Source organism: Trichomonas vaginalis, chromosome VI (genome assembly GCF_026262505.1).
Source record: "Trichomonas vaginalis G3 chromosome VI, whole genome shotgun sequence".
NCBI classification, from domain to species: Eukaryota; Parabasalia; order Trichomonadida; family Trichomonadidae; genus Trichomonas; species Trichomonas vaginalis.
In genome coordinates, this window is record NC_067208.1 from 17651395 (window position 1) to 17679322 (window position 27928).

The following is a 27928-nucleotide window of genomic DNA, read 5'->3' on the forward strand; positions in this document are numbered from 1 at the left end:
CAGTGAACAACAAACACTTGTTATTGTTTATAATTCAAGTGAATGTTGTACACAAAGACAACAATTGTCTATCAATTGTTGTCTTTGATTCAACTTTGACAAGAATCACAAATGATTCTTATCAAAGTTGCTCAGTGAACAACAAACACTTGTTATTGTTTATAATTCAAGTGAATGTTGTACACAAAGACAACAATTGTCTATCAATTGTTGTCTTTGATTCAACTTTGACAAGAATCACAAATGATTCTTATCAAAGTTGCTCAGTGAACCACACCCATTAATTCTTTTTGATATTACACATTAGGCTAACCAACCACACCAGTCATTTTATTTATATAGCTTTTATCCGTAACATTTTTAAAGGATTTCAAATAATTTACTTTTTCAAATATTTACTAGTTAATATCTCAATCAATTTATCCTCTTATTTATATTTTTAAAAATTTTCATCTCCATCACCATTCAATTTGGAATCTCATTTTTAAAATATCTTAATATAATCAGAATTTTATTAGTAGGTTAAAATATTTGCGAATATTAATTATTTGGATCAAAGCTTTCATACGATTACATTACTTTTTTTAATCGAAATTCTATTTCATTACTACTCAATTTTAAATCATAGCAGCATTAATAGCTCATCTACTTATATTCCATCATAATGTTATTTTATTCAATTTTTATATATCTGATTTTCATATTTTTTCAAATTCTGTCGCACAATCTTTAAAATTGTTATATTTCCTTACAACACGGTTAATATAGTATTCTCCTTAACTTGTTTAAATGCAATTTTGCAATATTTGGAAATGATCAAAATATCCTAATGTAAACGTTTGCTCTTAGAATTCAGTGTCATAGTCGATTGTTTCTAACAAATTAATCTTTTTTGCATTGATTTTCGAAGTATTGCATTTTCATTACGGCCAAATCTGCTCTCTTTCATTAGATTGATAGCTCACAATAGTTCTTGTAATCAGAGAGGAAATATCTTACGAAATATACCTCTAAATTTTCACTTTATAGATAAATGTTATATTTTTCCGTTACTCGATTATTGTCCAATAAAACCACAATCATATTAAACTTCGTCCAAAATAAACAATAAAGAATAGTTTTTAAGTTTCTTAAACGGTTTATGAAGGTTCATATTTAATCGATTTTTTTATTTTCAATTCATGTATCTATAGTTCGTTAGTCTATCATCCCTTCATAAATTATCTGCAAAGAATTTTGTAGAATCTCAACTCTGTGAGGAACTACAATAAATTGAAAAGTCATTTTGTGATATCAAAATCCAATATATTATTCTTTCTAATACATATTAATAATATCTTGAGATGTAGTACACTATATATGTACTTTCAAAAATCTTATATGTTTATTAGTTATTGAGATAGAAGCGATTTAATTCTTTGAAAATCGACGAAAAGTGCCATATTCATAAAATTATAGGGTATTTTTGAATAAATGTTTTAGCTTCAGATTTGACATCTTTATCATTTCATCAAATAAAAACAAAATTTGGTTTTCGTTAATGATTGTATTTTCTTTCAGAAATCAAAATTTTCTCTTATTCATCTATGAAAAGAAAATGATAGTAAATTAATATATAAAATACATAACAATTTATTCTTTGGTTAGTTTGGTAAATGAATGTTATAACATTCTTATTATAAAAATAAAATTCATGAAAATTAAACAACTAATATAATATAAAATAATAAAATAGAACATACATATATATAATCAGTGACTCCAAAATTTTGGTTCAAAATAAAAAAAAAATCTTTGAAATTTGGAGAAAAAAAATCATATTGTCTACAGCCAAATAGCAAAGAATTCCTTTGTTTGTTTGCAAAATTCTATTTTTTTCATGAACAATTTAGAATTTGCTCGCAAACGATTTTTTTTGAGCCAAAATTTTTTTCTTCAAAATTATTTCCATCAAAATTTATAAATTTCAATTCCAATAATTTTGAAGCTTAAAAAAATTTAGAAATTTTCTTGTTGATATTATCAAAAAATTATCAGAAAAAGTAACACGAAAATTTCCAAAATTTTTTGTTGTCGATAAAAAAATAATTAATCGAATTGGTCATCTCTATTAAATGACTTAAGAATCTCTTCGGAACCTTCGAATCTATGGAAAACCCTTGAGGAAGTTGTGATTGTTGAATCGCTGCTGCTACTTCCAGATAGGCTAAATCTATCCTTCCAATAAGAAGAATCTGGTCCAGGATCTTCAGAAGGAGGCATTATTCCCACTGATTCAAACTTCTGTCTCATTGGCTTAGAGCAGAGAGCGTCACCAAGTATTCCTAGTTCTTCTTTGAGACAAGGTATGAAAGGGAATGATTGAAATGTTGCTTCGTTTTGTAAGACAAACATAATTGTCATTTTCCAAAAATCATCAGGATGAAAAGTGTTGATCCACAGATCGATTGAATCTCTTATCAACAAAGCTCCTTCATTCTGTTTTCGAAGGAAGTTCAAAGCTTTCTTCGCTGAGATTTCTATCTGGTTGGAGCCTTTCTTTTCTATAAGAGATTTCACTGCATGTCGAAATGCTTTCTTTCTTGAAACAACTCCACATGAAGGAAACTCTTTCTCGATCTCTTCAACTTCTTCTTTGCACGAAAGACCAATTGATGAACGGAATGATGGATGTGAAGGAGGTCGTAATGGAACAACAGTCTTGGTAAATGATGAAACAGCTCCAGATCGTGATCGAACAGCAACACGACCAAAACGGGATGGCATTGAGTAATTATTTAATAATGCGCTGAAAAATGTTTGAACTGTATCGACATCGTTGATGAGAACAAGAAGATTAAGCATCTGTGATAAGTAATCAGCGCGTTGGACTCGGAAAATGATTAATGCAAACGAATACCACGTACTTTGGTCAAGAGCTGGAGCAAACGGGATCAATTTAGAGAAATCAAGTTCAATGTTAAAGATTGAACCTGTATCTAAATCGACAATGTTGTTTTCAAGTGGTAATGTGGAGGAACATATGCTACAGAATGAATTAGCGAGACATTTTGGTAGAACTGTGATCGATGGTGGTGTAAGGAATGCATCTATAGCACAAATGTAGTTGTTAGGAACAAAAACTATGACAATAGAATCAAATCTGGCAAAACAAAGAGGAACATCTGAAGAAATGTTGGGCGCATTGATAATATGATTGAATACTTGCGGATATGTAGATACACAGAATGATAAATGTGTCTCTGGCCCATTAAATAATTGTTGTATCACGCATCTTTTGTTGTTATGGGAAAATACGTAGAATCTATTGTTGGCATTGTGAAAGTAAGGAAGATGGAGATGGGAAAGTGGATTTAAGGCAAGCTCGTGAGGTAATTTTGAAGTTTGCATCACATTTACGTGGATTGGTGGCTCCGAATCGAAATTTTGAGAGAGCATATTAAATACAGACATAAAAACGGATTTATCATTCGAGTAAATTGCTATTAATGTACAGAGATTGTAGTCAAAATGATAGGAGATTAGATTAGGAATATGTATGCCGCCTCTAAGTTTTTCCATTTCTACAGATCTCTTCGAAATCGTTATTTTCAGATGAGTTAATCTGTTTCCTATGACATGGATCATCTGATAAACTCCATTTGCGGATCCCGGTAAGAAAAACCCGTCAATAGGGGAATCGTACTGAATTTCTTTGCTTTTGGCGTTGCCAAATATGTGGTAGATTGTTGATATAAACGAAAATCCTTTTGGCGATGGGATTCTTTCTGTTAAATGACATAATTCGTGGTCTTCTGATAAATGTGCACTTACAATATCAATATATTTCTTAAAAGATATAACAGTTGTAGACTCTCCTTTTGATGAAACTTCTTCAACCGAAGTTTGAGAGGTTGTATTAACAAGCATCAAGAGCTTATTATCATATGTAGCACCAAGTACTCTACAACGAACGCTCTTCTCGTCTTTAAGCCTGGCTGGCCGAAAGACGTCTACGTACTTGAGCATTCTCTGTTTTTCTATCGTTTTCGCGAATTTTCATTGTTTATTTTGGAAATGATAGATAAATAATACACTTTAAAACTAATCATTTCTGTCTTCGATGAATTGTTTTTACAATCTTATAATTTAAATATAATTACCTTATCAATTCAATTTTTGAAAAGATTTGTGAACTTTGACGGAAAATATAATAAAAACCAATGATTAAGGGAGTTCAAACCTAAAAATTAATAAGTTCTAATTCATTTAACGCATACATAAATAATTTGATATCAATTTGATTCAAAACTGTAGATTATTTCATTGGAAAAATATGATAGCTAAATTGGTCATAAAAATTTGAAAACATAATTGCTTTATAATTTGGAAAGTAAATTTTATATAATTTATATGCCATTTAGTGTTTGAATCAAGAATATTGAAACAAGATTTAGAAATGATTGTGATACAATCATTTCATGATAAGTGCGATAGTGACATACACTTAATACATTGTTATGATTCAAATGCTGCATATCAGTCAGCGATAGAAAATTCTTTTAGAAAGAAGAGCTGAACTTTCATATTAGAAACATGACATTACGTAAGTATCTGCACATCCAATTTTTTGCCCATTAATTATAAGCAGAGAATAGAATTGCTGGAAAATCTATTTCAAACATTATATAGCTACATTTTTGCAATCTAATATTAATATGCTCATACAATTTTTCATGATAATATCGAACATCTTGACTAGATATGGCATGATGGTTTAGATCTTTATATATTTTGTGATTTTCATGTTTTTCTAATGTTTGATTAAAGAAATCTAAAATTTGGATAAGTATCCCTTAGAGTATCTGCAATCAACATGATTTAATAGACTATCTACAAAAAAGAGCTCAATAATACAATTACTATATATGTGTTCAAGGTATTGAAGCTATAAAGAACTTTCATTTTATTAAAGTCGTCACGGAGAATTAAATCAAAAATCACACTAAAGTCGTTTGAGGTATTTTATTAGAAAATGCTCATATATGCCACATTTAATGCATTGCTTTGTTGGAGATTTTAAATTATCCAACTTTTATAAAACAATCAAAATTCCGCTCGAGCAAAAATAAAATACATTCTGGAAGAATTTTCTACAATAAGAGGAAGTTAAGTAGATTATTTATAGTGAATTAGATTGAGTGACAGACTTTTGGTTTCAAATTTCGAATAGACTGAATTTTGTTATTTCATATCAATTCTATATCAACAAACAGCATAGTGTCGATCAAAATCTATACTTTGATAATATCGTTAAAACTGTCAAAACGTTGAATTCAAAATCAAACAAATACTAAAATTTATATTTAAAATTGCTCAATATCACATATGTAATCATAATCGAAAATTGAAAGACCATACTTTTCAAATTAATTTTGATCAAAATCGCGTTATTATTAATTGAGGGGCTAAATATAATATATTTATCCATTTTACATTCAATTTGAAAAGTTATCTTCAAAATATATTTATTCAATGATCCCCTTCAAAAATGTTTGGTCTTACGTTTCAATTATTTAATTGGACTATCCTCTTTATCATTATTTCGTTTTATCAAGCAGTCATCACGAACTATTGAACCTTTCAAATTATGATTGTTATTTTTTGAGACAAAATTTAGGTTTGAAGATTTATACTTCCGATTTACAATAACATAATGTTTTCAATAATTATTTTTATTGAAACCCAGTCATAAAATTTTCATAAAATCAAATGAGCAATTCATACCATTATACTTATCCATAGATAATGAGAAAGCTTTCGGATTTTTCAAACAAACGTCCGACGATGATAATTCTAATTTTTCAATATTTTTGTAAATTTCTGATTAAATTTTTGATTAATGACTCAATGGACATCTGACTCTAAAATTGACAACTACATCCTCGAAGAAATGGTGGGCACATTTAAAGGGTTTGCTATTTGGACAGCCATAAATGCAATAACTAAGCAAAAAGTAACAATTCGAATATTTCCCAGGGCTGTTTTGAAGTCTGAATTTCATAAAAATCTATTTGCTTCAGAGAAAATAGTTCTTAAGTCTATTAACTCGCCATTCATTCCACAGCTTTTCGAAATCATTGAAACACCAGCTGAATCATTTATAGTCAAAGAATACATACCTTACAATCCTATCTCTAAGGTTGTTAAGGAAAGCGGCCCAGTACCTTATATAATAGCTAAGAAGTATTTTCAAGAGTTTGTTATCGCGGTTAATCACTTACACGATCATGATTTTGTTATATTCGATGATTTTACTACGGAATCAGTTCTTGTTGACGAAAATGACCACATAAGAATAGTCGACTACGAATTCTTTAAAGAAGGATCCCTGCCACCGTATCATATCAACAATAAACCAGAGTCGTTACCATTATCCGGACTAAATTTCATACCCCCTGAAGTCCTTGCAGGTGATATTCCATCAAAGAAAGCGGATACATGGTGCGCTGGCATATTTTTGTATTATATAGTGGTCGGAGATTTGCCTTTCAAATCTACTGAGCAGATTTATAGCGCTTGTCCCGAATTCCCTCAGAAGATACCACAGAAGTTACAAGATCTTATAAATCAGATGCTCAGAAAAGATCCAATGCAAAGAGTTTCGCTTAGAGATGTTTTATCGAATAACTGGCTATCTAAAAATGAACTACAGAATTATTGCGAGACATTTGCCCTCAGAAATAACTACATAAACGCAGTTGATCCGTTCATATTAAATAAAATGGAACAGTTCGGATTAAACGTAGAATATCTCCCACAAATGTTAATGAGGGATGAAGATATGTATTTGACCTCGATTTATAGACAGTTCCATAGACAAAACGCAATTATGTGCGCATCAGCCGAAATAGATTCGATTCTGAGCAAATCTACTTCGAATGATGACATAGAAGTTTGCAAGAAGAGTAGAAGTAAGCCAAATCTCCCTATTATGCGCAGATGCAAACACGCAAACATCGGGATTTTCCTTAGACATCAGAGTTTTAAACCCTGAGTACTTTCAATCATTATCGTTAGATTAACCATTGAAATAAAATGTTTTCTTTCTTTCTTTAAAAAAAAATTGTAATTTTTTTTAATTTTTAATGAATAATCTAGGATTAAGTTCATTTTTCATCATATTCATGCTATGGACATTTTAAATTCGTATAAATAAGAATACGAATAATCGCAATTTTCGAAATTCTTGTCTTCTTTGATATTTTCAACAAATAACATCAAATAAGATAAGTGTACAATACACCATATAGGAAAAAAGCATTTTTATTACAATACAAACAAACATAAAAAATTTATACTAAATTTAAATTCAAATTTCCCATCCAATTCATTAGGGTGTTGAGTTCTTCCTTAACATTGATGTATTTCCAACTCTGAAGTTCATTTAAGAGCAATGAATACATCTGGTGTTCGTTTTTACAAATTAACAAGTAACAGTCTTCGGATATCCTCTGTAATGAAATATCTGCCTTAGTGATTGCTTGTTTCCGGGCCTCGATAAATGATTTCTTTTGATTAATGCGAGATTCAAGATAAGAAACTTCATTTTGAAGAGATATAAGTTTTTTATCATTATGGATTGGTGTAAATATATATTTTGCAGTCTGATCGTGAATCCGATCAATCTGGACTGTTAATTTATAAATCTGTGAATTTAATTCATCAAGTTCTGCCAATTTTTCGTTGCAATTTGGTGAAGTTTTGAATGAAGCGGCCATTTCAAGGGTGGTTTGAACTGGAATTGAATAGCTTTGGTTGAAAATTTGCATCCGACGTTTATTTAACTCAGTTTCGATGTCATTCTGAACAGAAATTCTTTCTTTTAATGATTTGATTTCCGTCTTCATGGATTTTTTATCTGAAAGATAGTTTTTGATTTCAGCATTTGTTTTCTTAATTTCTGCTATAAGATCGGATGATTTAGCATCTTCTGACCTGATTTGATTATTGATACTAGTTAACTCATTCTCCTTTTCTTAAAAATCAGAATAAGGAGCCATAAAGTGCTTTATAAGAAAGTCATGAATATCTAAATGCTGAAAATACTTTGTTTTCTGTTTAATTTCATTTGTTTGACTAATTATTTTTGGAGCTTGAAAATCAGAATAAGAAGCCATAAAGTGCTTTATAAGAAAGTCATGAATATCTAAATGCTGAAAATACTTTGTTTTCTGTTTAATTTCATTTGTTTGACTAATTATTTTTGTAATTTCATGGATTTTATCATTTATTGAGTTAGATTTATCGTAGATTTTGGATTTATAGTAATCAATCTCCCATTCTAACTGATTAAGGTCTTTATTTATGTTGGAATTTTGAATTTTCATACGATTAGTTTGGATTTTAGCAGAATTAGAGTCATAATTAAACAGTTTTGTTGTGAATTCGTCCTTCTTCATTAGATTTTTTTGCAATAAAAGATTTTCAAATTTGATTTTTGTATCTCTAATAGAATTCGATATCAGATTAGATTTTTCTATTTCTAGATTAGAAATTTTCTCTACAGATTCTATGATTTTGTCATTAGATTCATGAAGATCTTTCATTATTGTATTTATTGAATCTGAAAGCTGATAATTCACATCTGACTTGAGAATTAGGGTTATGTTCTTTGATTGAAGAGATAATTGCTGATAGTATTCTTCATAATAAGAAATTTTATCCGTTAATTTTTTAATTTTTGTTGAAAGTATTGTATCTTCACTATTGTTCAATGTTTCATACTCCAACAAATTGAGATATCTTAGATGCAAATCAAATTCTTCTTGATTCATCTTATTCATTATCGAAACGTAGTTTTCTTGAAATGCTTTAGCTTGATCTTTAATCTGTCTATCACAATCGCGCAATTTCCTTTCATAATCATTTATATATCTAGTTCTTTGATTGGAATATTTTATGAAATCTCTGATTTCTGCATTTGTTTGATCTGTTTCAAAAGAAAATGCAGCCAAGGAATTGAATTGCTTATCAACTTCCATTACTGACCGATCCAATGCCTCCTCAATGGTAACTTTTCGAGACATCGGATCGTTTCTCCTAAAATTTCGTTTAAAATTTCCCGATCATAAAAGTTCAATAATTCAATTATATCATTTTTTCCATTCGTTCTGTTAAATGATCACTCTTCTCAACCATGCGTCCTACCGTGTAATCCAAAATATGTTCATTGATAATTTTATCATGTTTATTGATCTGGTTTGACACATTATTGAATAAATAGTGAGGCATTAAGGGTGCACCCGTATGTACGTTTATTTGAGAGGAGGAGGATTACCCTCTCAATTTTGAGGGATTCGTTAGTTTATTTTCTCGATGAATATGCAATAAAATTTGATTTTTACCTTATCAATATACTTCATATAATATACACATGTTCATGTAAAAACTTTTTTCCAAAATCCTCAGGAATTAAGGGATTTTTGAATTTTAAGAATTTTTTTCGAATTTTTTCGAAAAAAAAATATTTTCAGAACAGCCTTAACGGCTAAGATTTAGGAACAATGTTAAGTAGGGATGCGTTAAACACGCCATTTGACCGGGCGTACATTTTTTTTTGTTCGCCCAAAAATTTCGCCATTTGAGAAATTCAAAAATTAAAAATAAAATTTTAATCTTGATTTTTTTATTTTCGTGATTTTTTTGAAACTTACATAAGCGATGAAATACTTTTTTTAAGTAATCGTTTATTATATATAAATATATCTTAATAAATTTAATTCCTTAAGGTAGAGCGTGTTCAAATTTAAAATCTCATACAATATTTTCTTAATGGCGTATTTTTCTGAGGTCGCCCAAATAAAGGCGAATTCAAAATTGAGAACTCCAAGGCGTATGGCGAGTATTCAAAAAGTACGCCACTTACAAAATATTGAATGTGGATTATCAATTTTTTGGCGTGTTCAATTTCAAATTTTGATATTTATGTTTATTTTATTCAGTATAATGCTAAGAATTAAAATATAAAATTCATAGAATTTTTTCTTTGAAAATATTTTACATTTTTATTAGACCACTCCTAGACTAGTCATCAGGTTATCCTCAGATCATCCTCAGACTACTCCTTAGACCCCTCCTCATCAGACTACTCCTCAGATCTTCCTCATAAGACTCCTCCTCAGATCTTCCTCCTGAGACTACTCTTCAGACTACTCCTTAGAGTCCTCCTCATCAGACTAGTCCTCAGACTACTCCTGAAACTACTCCTCAGATTATCCTCAAACTACTCCTCAGTCTAATCCTCAGACTCCTCCTCAGATTATCCTCAAACTACTCCTCGGTCTAATCCTCAGACTCCTCCTCAGATTATGCTCAGATTATCCTCAAACTCCTCAGTCTAATCCTCAGACTCCTCCTCAGATTATCCTCAGACTCCTCCTCAGATTATCCTCAAACTACTCCTCGGTCTAATCCTCAGACACCTCCTCAGATTATCCTCAAACTCCTCAGACTACTCCTCGGTCTAATCCTCAGACTCCTCCTCAGATTATCCTCAAACTCCTCCTCAGATTATCCTCAGACTCCTCCTCAGATTATCCTCAGACTCCTCCTCAGATTATCCTCAAACTCCTCAGACTACTCCTCAGATTATCCTCAAACTCCTCAGACTACTCCTCAAACTCCTCCTCAGATTATCATCAGATTATCACTTTACATATATATATCGATAACTAAATAATTACTTATTATACTTTCTTTATTTTTTTTTAATTTTAAAATAATATTAATATATCTTTCTACGTTTAATGATGAAAAGAGAAAGAGGAGTAAAAAGAGGAAAGAGAAAAGAAAGAGAGAGAGAAAAAAAAAGAGAAAGAAAGAAAAAAAAAGGACGGCGATAATTTTGTATTGTTTTGTTATTCGGCCGAATGGCGGGTACTTTGTACCCGCCATTCGGCCCAAAAAATGGCGTATTATTCTATTTTTAAACGGTCATGGCGTAAAACCGTCGCATCCCTAAATGTTAAGTATCAAAAAGAAAGGAGGTCTGATATAGACAACATATATCGTTGAAGGTTGAAAAAATCTCTAATATTTGAGCCCAAAATTTCAAATTTTAATTTTTTGAAAAAAGAGGCCACCCGTATGTACGTTTATTTGAGAGGAGGAGGATTATATTTTTGAAAGGGTGAAACATTATGAATATGTTAATTATATAATAATATGTATTATTATAAAAAAGAAAAAATAAAGCACGTTAAAATTTTTCTTTCTTAATTTTTTACAAAATCTACTTAGAATTATGCAAAATATGACTAAATAATTATAAATTTCAAGTTAAATTTTAATTTTGATAAATAATTTAAATTTCAAAATATCAAGTTCAGTTCGACTATGTATGTAGTAATTCCTCAATAAAGTGCCAAAACCCTATTAAAATATATGAACATTTTCAACATTTTAATGTTTTTATTTAAAAATTTGATGGAATATGAGCTTCAAACAATTATTATGTAAATAAAAATAATTAAATATATGTATTTATTCGTATTACAACCGTAGTAAGTCAATTCTTCCTTTCTTCTACTGAGTTTTGAATTTGATTTCGAATTGTAAAGAGATTCAAAGGGAAAATACTAGAGGATAAAAACTACCTCCATGAAAGGGTCATAATGGAGTCAAGTTGTATTTTTTGATATTTTTTGCTTTTCGAGCCTAAATAGGTAGCCAAGATAATGCCTAAAAATAAGGTTCTAAATTCTGAAGTTTACATGATCCTCTCGTGTGCACCCTTAATCAACTGATCATTTAGCAAATCTTTTATTAGTGATTGACATTTGATAAAGTACTGACCAAATCATCTATCAATTAACTAAATTTCTTTCTCAAAAAGTCATACAAAATTTTGCTCGAAAGTTTTTGTAATTAAGGGTTTCGTTTTGCTAAAATTGTCACTTTTATAGCATATTTGTTTTTGGATGTTTTGCGAAACCAAAAAAAAAAACTATGATATACAATGTGTGTGTAAAGAAAATACTTTATTTACTAGTTAAAAAATCATTTGGTATTGATCAAGTTATTTTTTCTGGATAAGATATTATATGGATAATTGGATAGAAAATACAATTATATAATCTTGTACCTGGTTTAATTAAGCTAATTGTCATCAGAAACTTGTAATTTTTATGAATTTCAGATTTTCTTTTCATTACTGCTTTTCTTAATAGGTCAAGTTCTTATTTACGTTATAAAGTATGATATTTACAAATATCAAGTTATCATGTTTTTTGAGAAATTATGAGAAACAAACAAAAATGAAAAAGATAGGAATAGCAATGAATAGTGATGTGGGTATAGAAAATGTAAGAGATATGAATGCAAAGCAATCAGTATTTAGGACATTGACCATAGATTTCGAAAAAAAAATGCTGCATATTGAGCGAAAACTATGATTATATTATAAGGCTGTCATTTAAAGCATAATGAAACTATTCCCTTTTCATTTTAATCGAATAAGATAGTAAAGATTTTTGAATTAGCTAGAAACTGATGAGATGTTTTCACAAATCAGATTTTTAATCTCTATAATGCATAATTCACTCAATATCTCAATTTTGATATTGCGAGATATTTTTGCTATCGGTTTCGCAATTTTGACACAATAGCAAGAGGGTTCTATAAGCATTATTATCAACGTAGAATCTGAATATCATATCAGAAAATGTCGCAAATCTGACATTTACCCGACCAAATAGCAAAAATAATTGAATACTTTTCGCAAAAACTTTAAAAATCGATAAAAATATGAAATATAGATATTAAAGAGACTTTTTATATAATATTCATAAAGATTTTCCAAAAATATGATACCGCAAAATTAAAAAAGTGACGTCTTGAGTGGAGTCAAAGGTCGAAATTGCTAGCTAAATGTTTTTTTAGCGAAATTGCGTATTGTACGTTTTTTTCGCAAAACGAAACCCTTATTGTAATTAATCTATTTATGATTCTGATCAATATGATCATATTGAAAAAATTGAATTCGACGTAAACTATTCATATGGTGTAAAAATTTTTTATTTCTGACCACTTCTGAATAATGGGTGAAGAATTGCCGACTTATGTCGATTTTCATGGTTTCAATGATTTTGCATACTTCTATCCCAAGCCTGTTATAGTTTGGACAATCGTAGGAACTGTTTTATTGATAATTACCATAGTTTCTTATATTCCTCAGCCTATTAAGATCATTAAAAAGATGTCTTCATACGGATTAGCTCCTGTTTCAACGTTTTCTTCTACAATATGCCTCTGGTTTGTTGTATTTAACGTTTTATGCTTAAAATGGGAAGATTTTGTAGGAGTTTTTCATCATTTAAACTTCTATACCTACGCAAGATTTCTTACATTTGCAAACTGCTTTGCACAGTGGTTTTTAATGTCCCAGGTTCCTTATCTGATCATGCTTTTTTATGATAAGGAAATTAGACCAGGAATGGACGAAGGAACTATTAAGAAAGGCTGGAAAGAGTTCAGATCTGTCTCAGTGATCTTAATGTGCATTTATGTTCCTTGTATTTTTATATGGGGCTTACTTGGAATGTATACAGGCTTTACTTCTACCGCAATTGATTACTTAGGACATATATCCGGTATTGTTGGCTTTATAATCGAAGTTCTTCAGTTTATCCCTCAAATTATCAAAACATTCAGAATGAAGAGCAGTGGAAACTTATCGATCCTTATGCTTGAGATCCAAGCACCCGTGAACCTCGGAAATGCAATGTTTATGTGTTTTGGAAACCATGAAAGTTGGACAACTTACGCAGCTTCAATTGCTGATGGCTGCTGGGAGTTCGTATTGCTTGCAATGTGTATCTACTACAATAAGGTCCAGAAGAGAGGCGAAGGATCAGATAATTCTGAAAATGAAATTAATCTCACAGAAAACGAAGTCAATGATGAAGATACTGGAGTTAAAGATGTCGAGAATCCATCAGGATCTGGTGTTGTTGATGTTGAAGGTAACCCAGATTATGTCCCTGATTAAGTTTATTTCTTTTGTAATTTGTATTGTTTTCATCTATTGTATAAAAATTTTGTAAATTTCTATCATTGTTGCGCTAAATTTTTCAATTTGGTTTGGAAATTTTCGAGTAAAATCTGATGAAACTTGAAATTTTGCTCATATACATCGTTTAAAGCTTAATTGCATCAACTTCCATAAAAATGGTTCTGTATCCAAAATAAAATTTTGATAAAAAAGTGACAAATGAATACGATTAAATCTCTAAAATTCATTGTTGGTAAAGTATTGGATGTTGTCTTCGGGCCAACTGTATACGAAGATGAACCAAATAAGCTAAATGATGCCATTAAACAAACTTATAAACAAGGAAAATTGTTAATATTACACGTTTATGATGGAGATACACCAAAATTTACAAGTATTGAACTACCAGAATCTGATTTTTTAATATTTAATACGAAATTAACTCAATCTGTATTTTCGTTTTTATTAAATTACAAAGTTTCAAGTATCCCATTCTGCGGTTGCTTTTATTGTCCATCAGATAATCCATCTGATTGCAAATGTATCCGTCAAATCCCAAGAGAAGAGGAAATTGCTCTAGTTTTTCAAAGTTTTTTTGCTTATAAAGACTTTCTTTTAGATCGCCGTTATAGAGAAAATAATCGTGAAATAATTAATGAACAAGATCAGCAATATCAAGAAGAATATCAAAATCAATTGGATTTCGAAGAGGAAGAATATGCTGAAGAAGAAGATATACAATATTTAGATAATTTCACAAAGGAAGAAGTCGAAGCAAGATTTTCAAGTTTACCTGAAGAGCCTTCAGAAAACGATCCAGATGCAATTACAGTTAAGTGCAACATAAATGGAAAAGCAAAGGTTAGGCGCTTTTTAATTACAGATTCAGCAGCTTTCTTATATGATTTTGTTGCAATAGATACCTTTCCTGAAATTCCATTAATTAGATACGGATTTCCTTCAATCCAATTAGAGGACTACGATAAGACTTTTGCAGATCTTCATTTCTCTAAGAAGGAAATGGTTTACGTTGAGATTTAATTTTTTATTTTTCAATATTTTATATACTATTTGTTAATTGTTCTTAAATCATATCTATCTATCGAAATAGTTTCGGTTTTCTTTTCTAACTCTCATTCGAACCTAAATTGAATTTATTTGGAAGGCGCGGTTTTTCAGAAAAAAATTAGTATTTAAGCAGAATGACAAATCAACACTTTATGAATACATAATTAACTCTAACTTTTTACGAAATGCACGTTTAAAATATCAATCATTGTCATGACTTCGATAGCAATTTGGGACTGCACAACATGTCCAGCAGCAAATATCGACTTCTTGCAACAGATAACAAAGAATACCAAAACAAATAAAATGAAAATATTTGCTTTTTCTGAAAATTCAGAAAATGTTCCAATGCAACTCTTCGAAATGCAAAATATTTTAGATGTTATAATCAGATTTGGAGAAATGGCATTGTTTGATATCGTTTCAGATGTTATCACAAGTATTCGCTCTATTAAAGAAGTAAAATGCATTTATCTTGCAACAAATAATATTCAATATTGGATTACCCCGATTGAAACCATAAAACCATCCGAAGTTCAAGCATTTACCGCATTATCACAACAAGAATTCAACGAAATTATTTCATTCTCATTTCTCGATCTCAAGAAATACAAATACAATCGGTGGTCAGGCGAAAAACAAATAGTTAATCCTATTAAACCACAGAAACTAAATCAGCCACAGCAAATTCCAGAGGAAGAAGAAGAATTTGTTGATGACATGCAATTACAAGAAAAAGAAGCAGAATCTGATCACTTTTCTCAAAATGAAGAGGAAGAGACCGTATTGGACTCCAATATCATTGAAGAAGAGGAAGATATGGAAAATGAAATTAATGATTCTAAAAATTCTTTCAATTCCTCAGGAGACATCAAACCTCTTGTCTCAATAGAGAACGAACAAATCATTGATCTAAGATCTCCTGCACCTGCAGAACGCTCAACCGATTTAATATCTAGATCTTCTCCATTACATTCTATATCGCAAACACCTCGCAGAGATGGTGACACATTCACAATTCCACATGAATTCCAAGCTCTTGTTGAATCGATGAAGGCAGTTGGAAAGGCTATGATTCCAATGAACGCATTGATTGAAGAATACAAGAAGACATGTAGCCAATTAGGCACTGGCGACCAAAACCTCTTAAATGTAATTCAAAAAGCGTCTGATCAAGGTTTTGTTATCTTTGACAGCACAATCAATTACATTAGATTCAGAGACCGTAAGATATCATTTTCTAAGATAAACTATGAGTAAAAATAACTGTTGATATATAATCTTTCATATGATTTTTTATCCATATCTTTATTTCCAAAGTTATCATTCTCATATAATCAATCATATACAGCATATTTAATTGTATTCACCCTTGAAACATAATATAAAAACACTTTATTCTACATCAAAGAGAAAAACAAATATTTATATTTTGTTATCAACTAATTAAGCCAATATCAGTTACCATTGATGATGCAGTTTCATCGTCTTCAAAATCATTTGTTGACAAAATCCACATGATAACTAATTTTGGAATATCTAAACAGAAGTTCAGAGTAAACTGTATAACGAGTTTGATGTAATTTAATTTGCTCAAATTTATATATTGATATTTCCAGATGTAGTTACTGTTATAAAATGAGTCACCTTCAAATGTAGCAAATAAACCAAGTACAAAGAAGAAAATGGAAACGTAAATGTAAATATGAAGCTTCCTCGGAATATATTTTTTGATGTTTGATAAAACTAGGCATATATTGAGAAGAATTAATGAATATAAATATAATGAACCATACAATAGTTCATAAACTAAGCCATAGTCCCTAAAGAATGGATTATTTCGTCCAACTTTTATATTTTCACCAATTGCGTAAACAAAGCATGCAACTAATCGTGCCAAATAGATAAAGAAGAAAATGTAATTGAAGTATTTCAAAAATCTGGCATATTCGATATTAAATGCTATTAAAATTGTTGCAATTTGAAGTAGGAACATAACAAATGCAAGTCTTGCAATTTCTTCCCAAATTCCACGTAGATGATAAAAATAATCGGATTCTGATTCGTGATAATAGAAATTGAATACGTATTGATCGTACCAATACCATATATTGTACACAATAAGGGCCAATGTATAGCACAATCCTGGCATAAAGTGGTTTCGTAGTTGAAATTTGAGCCTTCTAAACATTATTACCGAATAATAATAAAATGGAAGAATAAAATATCATAAGACAAATTACGGAAAGTGAACTCAAACAAAAAGTGACACAATGCATTTGCCAACCAAATAACTTTACAAAGCAAAAACTTAAATTACTTGTCAAGCTTACTATTCTTATTTTAACAATTAAAAAATTAAATTTTATTTTTTATTTAAAAAAATCATCTTATATCATCTGATATATATATATCTTATTTAAAAAAATCATCTTTGTCTGAATGTTAAACTATTCGGACAAAGTTTCCCGCTGTTTGCGAAGGAATTGTTGGCTATGATGTACTGATTCATGATCAGTACATCATAGCCAACAATTCCTTATACAAAGTTCAAAAACTTAGGTGCAATCAGTTCTGATTGCACCCAAGTTTTTGAACTTTCTTGAGGGAATGGAAGAGTAAGAGGTATACATTATGAATATATACCTCTTACCCTTCCATTCCCTCTCTGACAGCGGGAAACTTTGTCTGAATGTTAAACTATTCAGACAAAGTTTCCCGCTGTTTGCGAAGGAATTGTTGGCTATGATGTACTGATTCATGATCAGTACATCATAGCCAACAATTCCTTATACAAAGTTCAAAAACTTGGGTGCAATCAGAACTGATTGCACCCAAGTTTTTGAACTTTCTCGAGGGAATGAAAGGGTAAGAGGTATACATTATGAATATATACCTCTTACCCTTCCATTCCCTCTCTGACAGCGGGAAACTTTGTCTGAATGTTAAACTATTCAGACAAAGTTTCCCGCTGTTTGCGAAGGAATTGTTGGCTATGATGTACTGATTCATGATCAGTACATCATAGCCAACAATTCCTTATACAAAGTTCAAAAACTTGGGTGCAATCAGAACTGATTGCACCCAAGTTTTTGAACTTTCTCGAGGGAATGAAAGGGTAAGAGGTATACATTATGAATATATACCTCTTACCCTTCCATTCCCTCTCTGACAGCGGGAAACTTTGTCTGAATGTTAAACTATTCAGACAAAGTTTCCCGCTGTTTGCGAAGGAATTGTTGGCTATGATGTACTGATTCATGATCAGTACATCATAGCCAACAATTCCTTATACAAAGTTCAAAAACTTGGGTGCAATCAGAACTGATTGCACCCAAGTTTTTGAACTTTCTCGAGGGAATGAAAGGGTAAGAGGTATACATTATGAATATATACCTCTTACCCTTCCATTCCCTCTCTGACAGCGGGAAACTTTGTCTGAATGTTAAACTATTCAGACAAAGTTTCCCGCTGTTTGCGAAGGAATTGTTGGCTATGATGTACTGATTCATGATCAGTACATCATAGCCAACAATTCCTTATACAAAGTTCAAAAACTTGGGTGCAATCAGAACTGATTGCACCCAAGTTTTTGAACTTTCTCGAGGGAATGAAAGGGTAAGAGGTATACATTATGAATATATACCTCTTACCCTTCCATTCCCTCTCTGACAGCGGGAAACTTTGTCTGAATGTTAAACTATTCAGACAAAGTTTCCCGCTGTTTGCGAAGGAATTGTTGGCTATGATGTACTGATTCATGATCAGTACATCATAGCCAACAATTCCTTATACAAAGTTCAAAAACTTGGGTGCAATCAGAACTGATTGCACCCAAGTTTTTGAACTTTCTCGAGGGAATGAAAGGGTAAGAGGTATACATTATGAATATATACCTCTTACCCTTCCATTCCCTCTCTGACAGCGGGAAACTTTGTCTGAATGTTAAACTATTCAGACAAAGTTTCCCGCTGTTTGCGAAGGAATTGTTGGCTATGATGTACTGATTCATGATCAGTACATCATAGCCAACAATTCCTTATACAAAGTTCAAAAACTTGGGTGCAATCAGAACTGATTGCACCCAAGTTTTTGAACTTTCTCGAGGGAATGAAAGGGTAAGAGGTATACATTATGAATATATACCTCTTACCCTTCCATTCCCTCTCTGACAGCGGGAAACTTTGTCTGAATGTTAAACTATTCAGACAAAGTTTCCCGCTGTTTGCGAAGGAATTGTTGGCTATGATGTACTGATTCATGATCAGTACATCATAGCCAACAATTCCTTATACAAAGTTCAAAAACTTGGGTGCAATCAGAACTGATTGCACCCAAGTTTTTGAACTTTCTCGAGGAATGAAAGGGTAAGAGGTATACATTATGAATATATACCTCTTACCCTTCCATTCCCTCTCTGACAGCGGGAAACTTTGTCTGAATGTTAAACTATTCAGACAAAGTTTCCCGCTGTTTGCGAAGGAATTGTTGGCTATGATGTACTGATTCATGATCAGTACATCATAGCCAACAATTCCTTATACAAAGTTCAAAAACTTGGGTGCAATCAGAACTGATTGCACCCAAGTTTTTGAACTTTCTCGAGGGAATGAAAGGGTAAGAGGTATACATTATGAATATATACCTCTTACCCTTCCATTCCCTCTCTGACAGCGGGAAACTTTGTCTGAATGTTAAACTATTCAGACAAAGTTTCCCGCTGTTTGCGAAGGAATTGTTGGCTATGATGTACTGATTCATGATCAGTACATCATAGCCAACAATTCCTTATACAAAGTTCAAAAAACTTGGGTGCAATCAGAACTGATTGCACCCAAGTTTTTGAACTTTCTCGAGGGAATGAAAGGTAAGAGATATCCATTTCCTTTCACCTTCGTTCTCAATAATTAACTTATAAATTTTTTAAAGCAAAAAAAGTCTGATTTTTTTTGACAAGTAAATATATAGGGAATTTATCCGACCAAATAAGTGTCACTTTTTCGGTTCACCTCACTTTCCGTAACTCGTCTTACAACAAAAAACTACTAAAAGAATTACGTATATTAATGTACTTGGATGATTGCAATAGAATAGAGCTTGGAACTTGCATGTATTACGTTTTAATAGATTTCTAATGAAATACCAATTATGTAGAAGCATCTGTAGAAAAACTTTAAAAATTGAATGAATTGAATAGCTTTCAATTTCATTAGACTATTGGAAACAATATTCAGTACAATTAGGCTGTAAAGAGTACAATATATATGTATATATTGAATTAAGGGTATAGTCCACTAAAAATTTTTAAGTTTTGACAATGAAAATAAGCTCTGTGACCATGTAAATATATATCTATGCAAAACGAGAGGTTATGCCATAATTTTTTTTAGTTATCAAATTTTCCTTTTTTTTGAGAGAAGTCTCTCAATAATTTGAGAAGAATCTTTGATATAAAGAGATACACATTTGTAGAACGAAGTAAGTGTTTTCCAAACATTTTATATGTTCATCCTGTATAACAATATAAAGCTGCATAGTGCCATCTTGTGCGTTTGCTATTTTATGTACTTTTCATTGAGATAATCCCTCTTCTCGTGTGATTTTAACAGTCAACTCAATTTTAAAATAAAGATTTCATCAAAATGATTTCGAAATTAAAAAAAAAAAAAAAAAAAAAAAGGTATTGGGGCTTCCAGGGCTGCGCCCCTCTAGCCCCCTGAAGATGTTTAGTATAACAAGTAAGGGTCTATCGTCGCTACGTCACCAGGTCCCTCGGTCCCTCGGTCCCTCGGTTAAACCAACTTCTCTGAAAAAATGAGACAACATGACATTTTGACAACAGTCCAGGAAGTCTTAACAAGATAGAATATGAGAGAGGTCCTATAAACCGGAGAAAGTCTCATATAAACATCTGTCAAAAGCCGCTTTTTAACTTCACTTAAATGCCACGTAAGATACGTAAGAATATACGTAAGAGGAAGAGAGCATTGAAACATCCAATAGTAAGACTAACACCACAACAACAGTTGCAACAACAAATGCTGAATGACCCCACTATGTTGCAACAAATGTCAAGCAATCCTATGCTTTTAAACCGAGTTGTTGGTGCACAGAGTGGAGGTTTAAGAGCGGCACTTTTAGCGAAAATGGCAGGCTATGGTGGAGCTGCAGACGGAACAGCCTATAACCCTCAAAGTCAAATGAATTTGAGTTCACTCAAAAATCAAATAACAGATGTCAAAAAGTCAAACATAGACATACAGAAGCAAATAAGTGAAAACGAAAAGAAACTAGAATATGACAGACACACAAAGAAACTCAATGAGTTAAACGTAGAGAAAAAGAAGAAAGAAGAACAACTGAAAGAACTAAGTACAGAGGAATATGCGAAAAAAGTGTCAGAAAAAGCAACAGAAGTAGCAAAAATGGAACAAGATGTCATAAATTTGAAAAACCATACTACTCAATATAAAATACTGAAAGATGAAGAGATAAAACAAAAAGCCCTGAAGACATATATGGATAGCGATGAGTATAAAAAAGAAGTTGAAGCAAATGTAAAGGCAGAAAAACTTTTACAGTTGCAAAACCAAACCGTACAGTATGAAAACTTAGCACAAGAAAGTAAAAATAACGACGCGGCTATGCAAAAGGCAATGAAAAGCGCAGAATATATAAAAGCCAACAATGACTGGTTAGATGCCCAAGCCAACGCTAAAGCAGCCCAACTCATAGGGTCAATAAGGACAAAAATACAAGCGGATGAAGACAGTTCAAATGAAGCTTTAACAAATGCTGACTTTAAGAACGCCTTCGAAGCTCTTCATAGTAAGGTGAAACAAGTGAACGACTTCTCATCTGGAAAGAAACTGAAGTCTGAAGGTTTCGACAAAGAGTTAAAAGAAGTAGCACAAAATATGACGAAAATAACAGATGCAGCAACGAGACAGGCAGTTCAAAGTGCCTATGACGCCGTTAGAGCAACTGTTGTGGAAAGTCAAGAAAAAGAGTTACAACAGACCAAAACAGACCTAGTAAATGCTTTCTTAAAAACGAAAAGTCAGGTAGGACATTATGCTGCAGATGGAACATATGTGCCAGCTGGTGGAACTTATATACCACCAAACCCTCCAAGAGAAGCACCTGCACCAGGACTACCTAACACATTTACATCGTCACATGGACATAGACACAGGCATGCACCACAACAACAACCACAACCAACAGTTCAAAACCCTGCACAACAACAACCACAAACAGAGCAAGGACATAAAAGAAGTAGAGAACAAGGAAACCAAGAATTCTTAAAAATGCTTAAAGAAGAGTGTGGTTTCCCAGATAGTATTGACTTTAGTGACAGATATAAAGAAGCTATTAGAAAGTTCAAGGATGGAAATACTGACCCGGACCTATTTAGCTTTATGGCTCAGCACCAAAACGGATATAATCTCAAACCTGGAAAATACAAGCTCGCTAAGGGATATGATTTAATAGCATATCATCCAAATGACATGGATGAATTTACTCCGAGATATTTGATGTCAGAGCTAAATGACAATTCAACTTTCGTCATGAAACGCGTAAAAAATAGAGACGGAACGAAAGAACAAAAGCTTATGAATGCGGATGACGTAGATAGGGAAATTGTTGAAAACGGTCTCGGAATATATGAAATGCCAGCAGATGAGGTACAAGAAACTCCACAGGAAGAACTAGTTCAGATACAACCAGACATGGAAGAAATAGTTCAGCAACAACAGCTAGAAGAGCCTGAAGGAAACGAACAAGTCCTCCTTTGGAAACTAACTCACAGAACTAGATGAAGATTTGGAACAGCCGAAAATTCTTGACCCTCAACAAGAGTATGCGGAGAATATGGAATATTTCCAAGAGTCTAAAAAAAATTCGGCTGACATAGTAGAAGAATATCGAAAAATGTTTGCCGACATACAAAAGACTCCAACACCAGATGAAAATATTCAGCATAGAATGGAAGTACTGAAAGAAAATGTACACAAATACAACAACCCTTTTTACTTACGAGCATTTAACGTTCAATCTTCGGATGAACTCGGTGAAAATAAAAGGTTAAATTTCAAGAAAACATATAGAAATGAAACATTGTTTAAAGTTCATTCAGAACCTAACCAAGATGGAAACAAACCTACTTTTGTTTCTGCAGACGATGGAACTACAATGAGATGGGGTCATAAAGCTAACCCGGATAGGTGGTTCATAAACTTACAACCTCAATTCCAAGAAGTTGTAGACGCAATGGAAGTCAATGGTGAACGAGACATAGCTGGTATTTTAAGCGCGGCTTTAATGCCATTGAAAGATATGAAACATGCAGATATTTTGGACCAGTATGAAATGAACATGGCTGATGGAAATATAACACCTGACGTTCTAGAACATTTATCTCAAAGAACTACACAGAACCATAGAGATGGTATATTTGGTGAAGAGTTTAGAAAGAGAGTTAGGGAGAGAGAAGGAAGAGAACCTATTGTACATGACCTTGCAAACGAAAGTTTACAAAATGTCATAAAAACTTACTTTGCAGACGATGAACCGAGAAGGGATGAATATTTAAGAAAACTCAAATGGACAGTACCAAATGAAATGTTAGTATTGAAAAACATGTTCCTTGACAAAATAAAACCAACTACAGAAATAAACGACGCAAGACTGAAAGATTGGGTAAAAGCTTTCCCATTCACAAAAGATATAGTTGGTAACATGGAAAGAAAACCAGAATGGCTACAAAAACATATATTTGGAAACGAGCTTATTCCATATGGACAGGCTCTGTTTGAAGAGCTTGAACCGGAAACTCAGGAAAGAGTCATGCAAACAATACGCGAAGACTCAAATACAAACTATGACAAACTCTTTCTAGGATATAGGGTACCTGAGATGGGCGACCAGAGCCCAAAGGCAAAAAGGACATGGGAAATTTACAACATACTAGGTGAACATGAGGCAAAGATGCAACAACTTCAAGCAGAGGGCAAGTTACCAAAGCGACACCAAAGAAGAAGAGTAGAACAAAGTGAAAGTAGTGAAGAACAAAGTGAAAGTAGTGGCAATGAAGGAAAAAGAAGAGTTAAAAACTCAGTCAGGAAGAAAGTAAAGCTTGGTCCACGTGGGTTCTATTATGACACATAAACCCAACTATTCTATATTTTTACATATGAAATGTACGCCGCTCAGAATATAACGCCAACAGTTTTGGATGCCATGAATGGAAATGTTTCCGAATGGTATAACGAATGCGACAATGCCATTAGAAGGTCAGAAATAGTTCCTGGAACTTACGAATATACAACTGCTGTTTCTTATGGAAACGTAGGTGAGTTTGGAGAAGGTTCTTCAACAACAGTAGATATTGCATGCGACAGGTTTCATATAATTTCTATTGACAACTCTTTCTTATACGTGGAACAAGACATTGAAATAAAACCTTCTGCCAAGTTGTCTGACAAGAAAGGTTGCAATGGAATTTTCTATGTCGGATACCAATATGCTCCAGAAGTTTTCATGGGATATAAGATATATTCTAACTCTGACTTAGTTCAAACAGTAACATGGGCAAACTATGAATGGTTCGCTTTGAGAAACTCAGTACAACCACAAGCTAGAGAACAAACAGACCAGTATGCAACTATTGAGAAAATAAGAAGACTTGACCCTAACGTTCCAGGAGTTTATGTTGACCTTTCTGGACAAACTGCAGCAGCAGTAACCAAAGTAAAACTGAAACTTAGAGTTCCTTTGTCATCTTTCCTCATCTTCAGGTTTTTAAGATACTTGCCAAACTGGGCAGGAAAAATTTCTATCGAACTTACTCCAAGCAAAAATAACTTAGTCATTGCACCAACGCAAGACCCATTCACTCTTACTGTAGCTGGAACTGGTGGAGCCAAGTTCTGTGACTTTTGCAAAGACAAAGTTGACTTAGACTTTGGTTTCTCAAACCTCAACACTGAAGTAAACTACTACTTCAATGCTGCTGGAACTGCTTGGACCAGTTAAGTTCACATGCGAAAAATTTGAATGCAAGAGAATAGAAAGCAGACTTGCAGTCTATATGTTGGACCCAGATATTTCAAATGCTTTAGCTGCCAAATATATTGCAGTTCCACTTATGTTCCCTATACACCAAATATCTGTCAAAGACTTTGCAGGTGAAGTTGGAAACCAAAGTGCTGACCCAGGTGCAAGAACAGATATTGCCTTAACAACTGCAATGAAACATGCAGATACTATGTTTGTACTGTTCAGACGAACTATAAATGACTATTCTTGTTTCTACAACCCCGGTATTAAATATCATATAAACATAGATGGCAAATACTATCCAAGAGAAGAATATTCTACAGTTGAGGATATGAGGTCATACAACTTGACATTAGATGCTATGAACTTTAACAACAACTTCACAACAACCATTAACCCTGAAATGCAAAGTTCTATTATGCCATATGTGAAAGTATGGACTCATACAGGAGGTCAAAACACTCAATATACAAATGGAGACCGTTCAAACTTTTGGCTTGGCATTCCATTTGCTGACTCAGAAGACTTTATGGGTGGTATTTCAACTGTTGGTACAGTTCAAATACAATATACTGGTGACAGAGACGGTCCAAATGAATTGAAAGCAAAGAAGTTTACAAAACCAATAGCACTTTTCACGGAAGATGCTCTTTTGAAGATTCGTTCGATGAAACCTGCTGGGCTCCTCAGATTGGTATATAACGACAGCTTCCATCGAGCAGATTTTGGCAGCAGGTCAGTAAGTTGTTCTTGAACTGACTTCTCTCCGTCAAATATTGACAGTACGCCAGTTTTGATATAATATTGTATTATAAACTTACCTTTAGAAATATCGGTCAGTTTTGTTGTTATATTTTTGTCTGCTTCAAGAACTTTCACCATCTCGGTTACCAACTTTCTTTGCTTTATGAAATATTTTGGTTCAGCAAAGACTGCTATTCTATAACATTTTCCATTGTTTGTATAAAGAACTATTCTATCAATGAACTTGTATTGTTTGTGTGTAAACTTTGTTCTGCTTCAATTCGAAGAGATACTCGAATACGTCCATCTTTTTATTCTAAGTAAATGTCATTTCCGAAAAATAGAAGCGTAAGTGTTTCAAAAGGTTTAATGGCGATGGCAGATGTGAAGTTAAATTCACCAACTCAAACAAACAGTCAAAGTGTTGTTGTCAATGTCAAAGACAGAGATGTTGAAGTGGGGAAACCATACGAAGACGAAGATGGTATAACAATAGTTCCTGTAAAAGAACAACCAACATACCCTGAAGTTAGCAGAGACTTAAGTTCTGTTGCAGATATTCGAAACGACTACCAACAACTGAAAGACAAACTTAAAACTCAGGAGAAGATTTGTCAAGCTTTAGGTCTAATGTTAAACTTGGTCGAACACAACCCTGTAAAAGTGAACTCATATGTCATTGCACCTCATGAAATTTTGAAAGAACTATTGAAACTTTTGACAGAGGCAGACGATATAAACATCAAAGAAATAGAACCGACATTGCTTGCTGTGGTGTTTCATATAATGTCATTGACAAGATATACGTTATGAAAGGAGTGAAACGTGAACTTAAAATATAGTTTCCCAGACGTCATAAAAATATTTGACGACCACAACATTTCATTAAAATTTACTTGCTAAGTAAAAATGGCAGAAGAATAGTGGTTTATACTATTACGACTAAAAACCCTGAGTCATATAATTCTATAACAACAAACTTACAAAGTCCTCAAGGACGATATTGTAAACTGACCTTAAACACGATGACGACTAAAGCCTGTTTTGCTCTTTTGACACCAGAAGATTTTATTGTTGTGAATGGTAAAAAATACTTCTTTGAAGATACTTACTCAGATATACCACCAACAGGTTTTGTTGACTTATTTAATACTTTAAGGACGGATGTAACATGTGCTGCAACTAGAGCAGGTTTCATTATGTTTGGATGTCCGACTGAGTTTAGTATAAACGATATGAGCTATAATACAAAACTTATCTGGTTTTTACTACCAACAGTTTCCTATAACAGGAAAAGGTGTCATACAAGGAATGTCTGTTCCATTGACTTTAAGTACACCTATTTTATATATTGTTTCAAACTTAGGTTCAAAGTGCTATTCGAATGTCGACAGAAACTACTATGACCAAAAGATACTCATGCGTATAAACAACACTTTCTCTGCTGGTTTGCCTATTGTTCATTCGAATGCAGAGTTTTCAGCTTTAGTGAACTCAAACACTTTGGCAAACATAAACTTAACCTTAGTTGACGCAAACTTTGTTCCTGTAAAACTTTTATGTCCTATGTATTTGTCAATGACGGCAGAAAGTTTCGAATTGGAAGATGCAACTGGTGAAAGTATTGTACTACAAGAACAACTTCAACAACAACTAGCTCAAGAACAACAAATGCAACAAATGGAACAAATGCAACAAATAGCTCAAGAATAAAAAAAATATTTTTTTTTATTTTTATATAAAAAAATGTACAGAATAGACGTTTCAGATTTTTATGACTTCCAAGCGTTCAGAAATATGTGTCCATTTAGAGACTATAACAAAGCAGTCGAGAATTTGAAACGTTTAGTCATTTATGTCGACTCTGCCCCAGAATGTTATGTCATGAAAGAATGGGATGTAGTCTTTAACAAACCAAGAGCGACAATAGTTTCAGAACAAGAATGTAAACAGAAACTTAAGAAAATAAAAGTCGTACAAGTTGGCATGAAGATGTTAGATGCTTGGGATATCTTATTGTCA

The 27928-nt window shown here is 32.4% G+C and overlaps 7 protein-coding genes and 2 pseudogenes across 9 annotated transcripts, besides 5 other annotated features; 6 read left to right on the forward strand and 3 right to left on the reverse strand.

Annotated features, from left to right (window-relative positions):
• Positions 1-1637: 1637 nt before the first annotated feature.
• Positions 1638-4008, reverse strand: TVAGG3_0883870 (uncharacterized protein; the record flags this gene model as incomplete). The annotated part of the gene is made up of 1 exon (XM_001304397.1): positions 2089-4008. One exon carries the CDS (start codon positions 4006-4008, stop codon positions 2089-2091), a length of 1920 nt encoding a protein of 639 aa, XP_001304398.1.
• A 1873-nt stretch (positions 4009-5881) lies between these two features.
• On the forward strand, positions 5882-7086 carry TVAGG3_0883880 (protein serine/threonine kinase protein; the record flags this gene model as incomplete). Its single annotated transcript, XM_001304396.2, has 1 exon — positions 5882-7036. The coding sequence occupies one exon, from the start codon at positions 5882-5884 to the stop codon at positions 7034-7036; it is 1155 nt and encodes a 384-aa protein (XP_001304397.1).
• Positions 7087-7152: 66 nt separating this feature from the next.
• TVAGG3_0883890 (uncharacterized protein) lies at positions 7153-9263 on the reverse strand (the record flags this gene model as incomplete). Its single annotated transcript, XM_001304395.1, has 1 exon — positions 7335-7889. One exon carries the CDS (start codon positions 7887-7889, stop codon positions 7335-7337), a length of 555 nt encoding a protein of 184 aa, XP_001304396.1.
• A 1857-nt stretch (positions 9264-11120) lies between these two features.
• Positions 11121-11773: a mobile genetic element.
• A 1305-nt stretch (positions 11774-13078) lies between these two features.
• Positions 13079-14110, forward strand: TVAGG3_0883910 (PQ loop repeat-containing protein; the record flags this gene model as incomplete). Its single annotated transcript, XM_001304394.1, has 1 exon — positions 13079-14029. The coding sequence occupies one exon, from the start codon at positions 13079-13081 to the stop codon at positions 14027-14029; it is 951 nt and encodes a 316-aa protein (XP_001304395.1).
• A 141-nt stretch (positions 14111-14251) lies between these two features.
• On the forward strand, positions 14252-15073 carry TVAGG3_0883920 (FAS-associated protein family; the record flags this gene model as incomplete). Its single annotated transcript, XM_001304393.1, has 1 exon — positions 14252-15073. One exon carries the CDS (start codon positions 14252-14254, stop codon positions 15071-15073), a length of 822 nt encoding a protein of 273 aa, XP_001304394.1.
• A 240-nt stretch (positions 15074-15313) lies between these two features.
• TVAGG3_0883930 (uncharacterized protein) lies at positions 15314-16360 on the forward strand (the record flags this gene model as incomplete). The annotated part of the gene is made up of 1 exon (XM_001304392.1): positions 15314-16360. One exon carries the CDS (start codon positions 15314-15316, stop codon positions 16358-16360), a length of 1047 nt encoding a protein of 348 aa, XP_001304393.1.
• Positions 16361-16538: 178 nt separating this feature from the next.
• TVAGG3_0883940 (uncharacterized protein) lies at positions 16539-17252 on the reverse strand (the record flags this gene model as incomplete). Its single annotated transcript, XM_001304391.1, has 1 exon — positions 16539-17252. The coding sequence occupies one exon, from the start codon at positions 17250-17252 to the stop codon at positions 16539-16541; it is 714 nt and encodes a 237-aa protein (XP_001304392.1).
• A 280-nt stretch (positions 17253-17532) lies between these two features.
• Positions 17533-19983: a mobile genetic element.
• A 399-nt stretch (positions 19984-20382) lies between these two features.
• Positions 20383-20404: a mobile genetic element.
• Positions 20405-21042: 638 nt separating this feature from the next.
• Positions 21043-22923: a mobile genetic element.
• Positions 22924-23239: 316 nt separating this feature from the next.
• Positions 23240-27928: part of a mobile genetic element that runs on past the window's edge.
• On the forward strand, positions 23494-24271 carry TVAGG3_0883990 (annotated as a pseudogene). The gene has a single exon. A coding segment is annotated over exon 1 (778 nt).
• Positions 26276-27619, forward strand: TVAGG3_0884000 (annotated as a pseudogene). Its single transcript has one exon. A coding segment is annotated over exon 1 (1344 nt).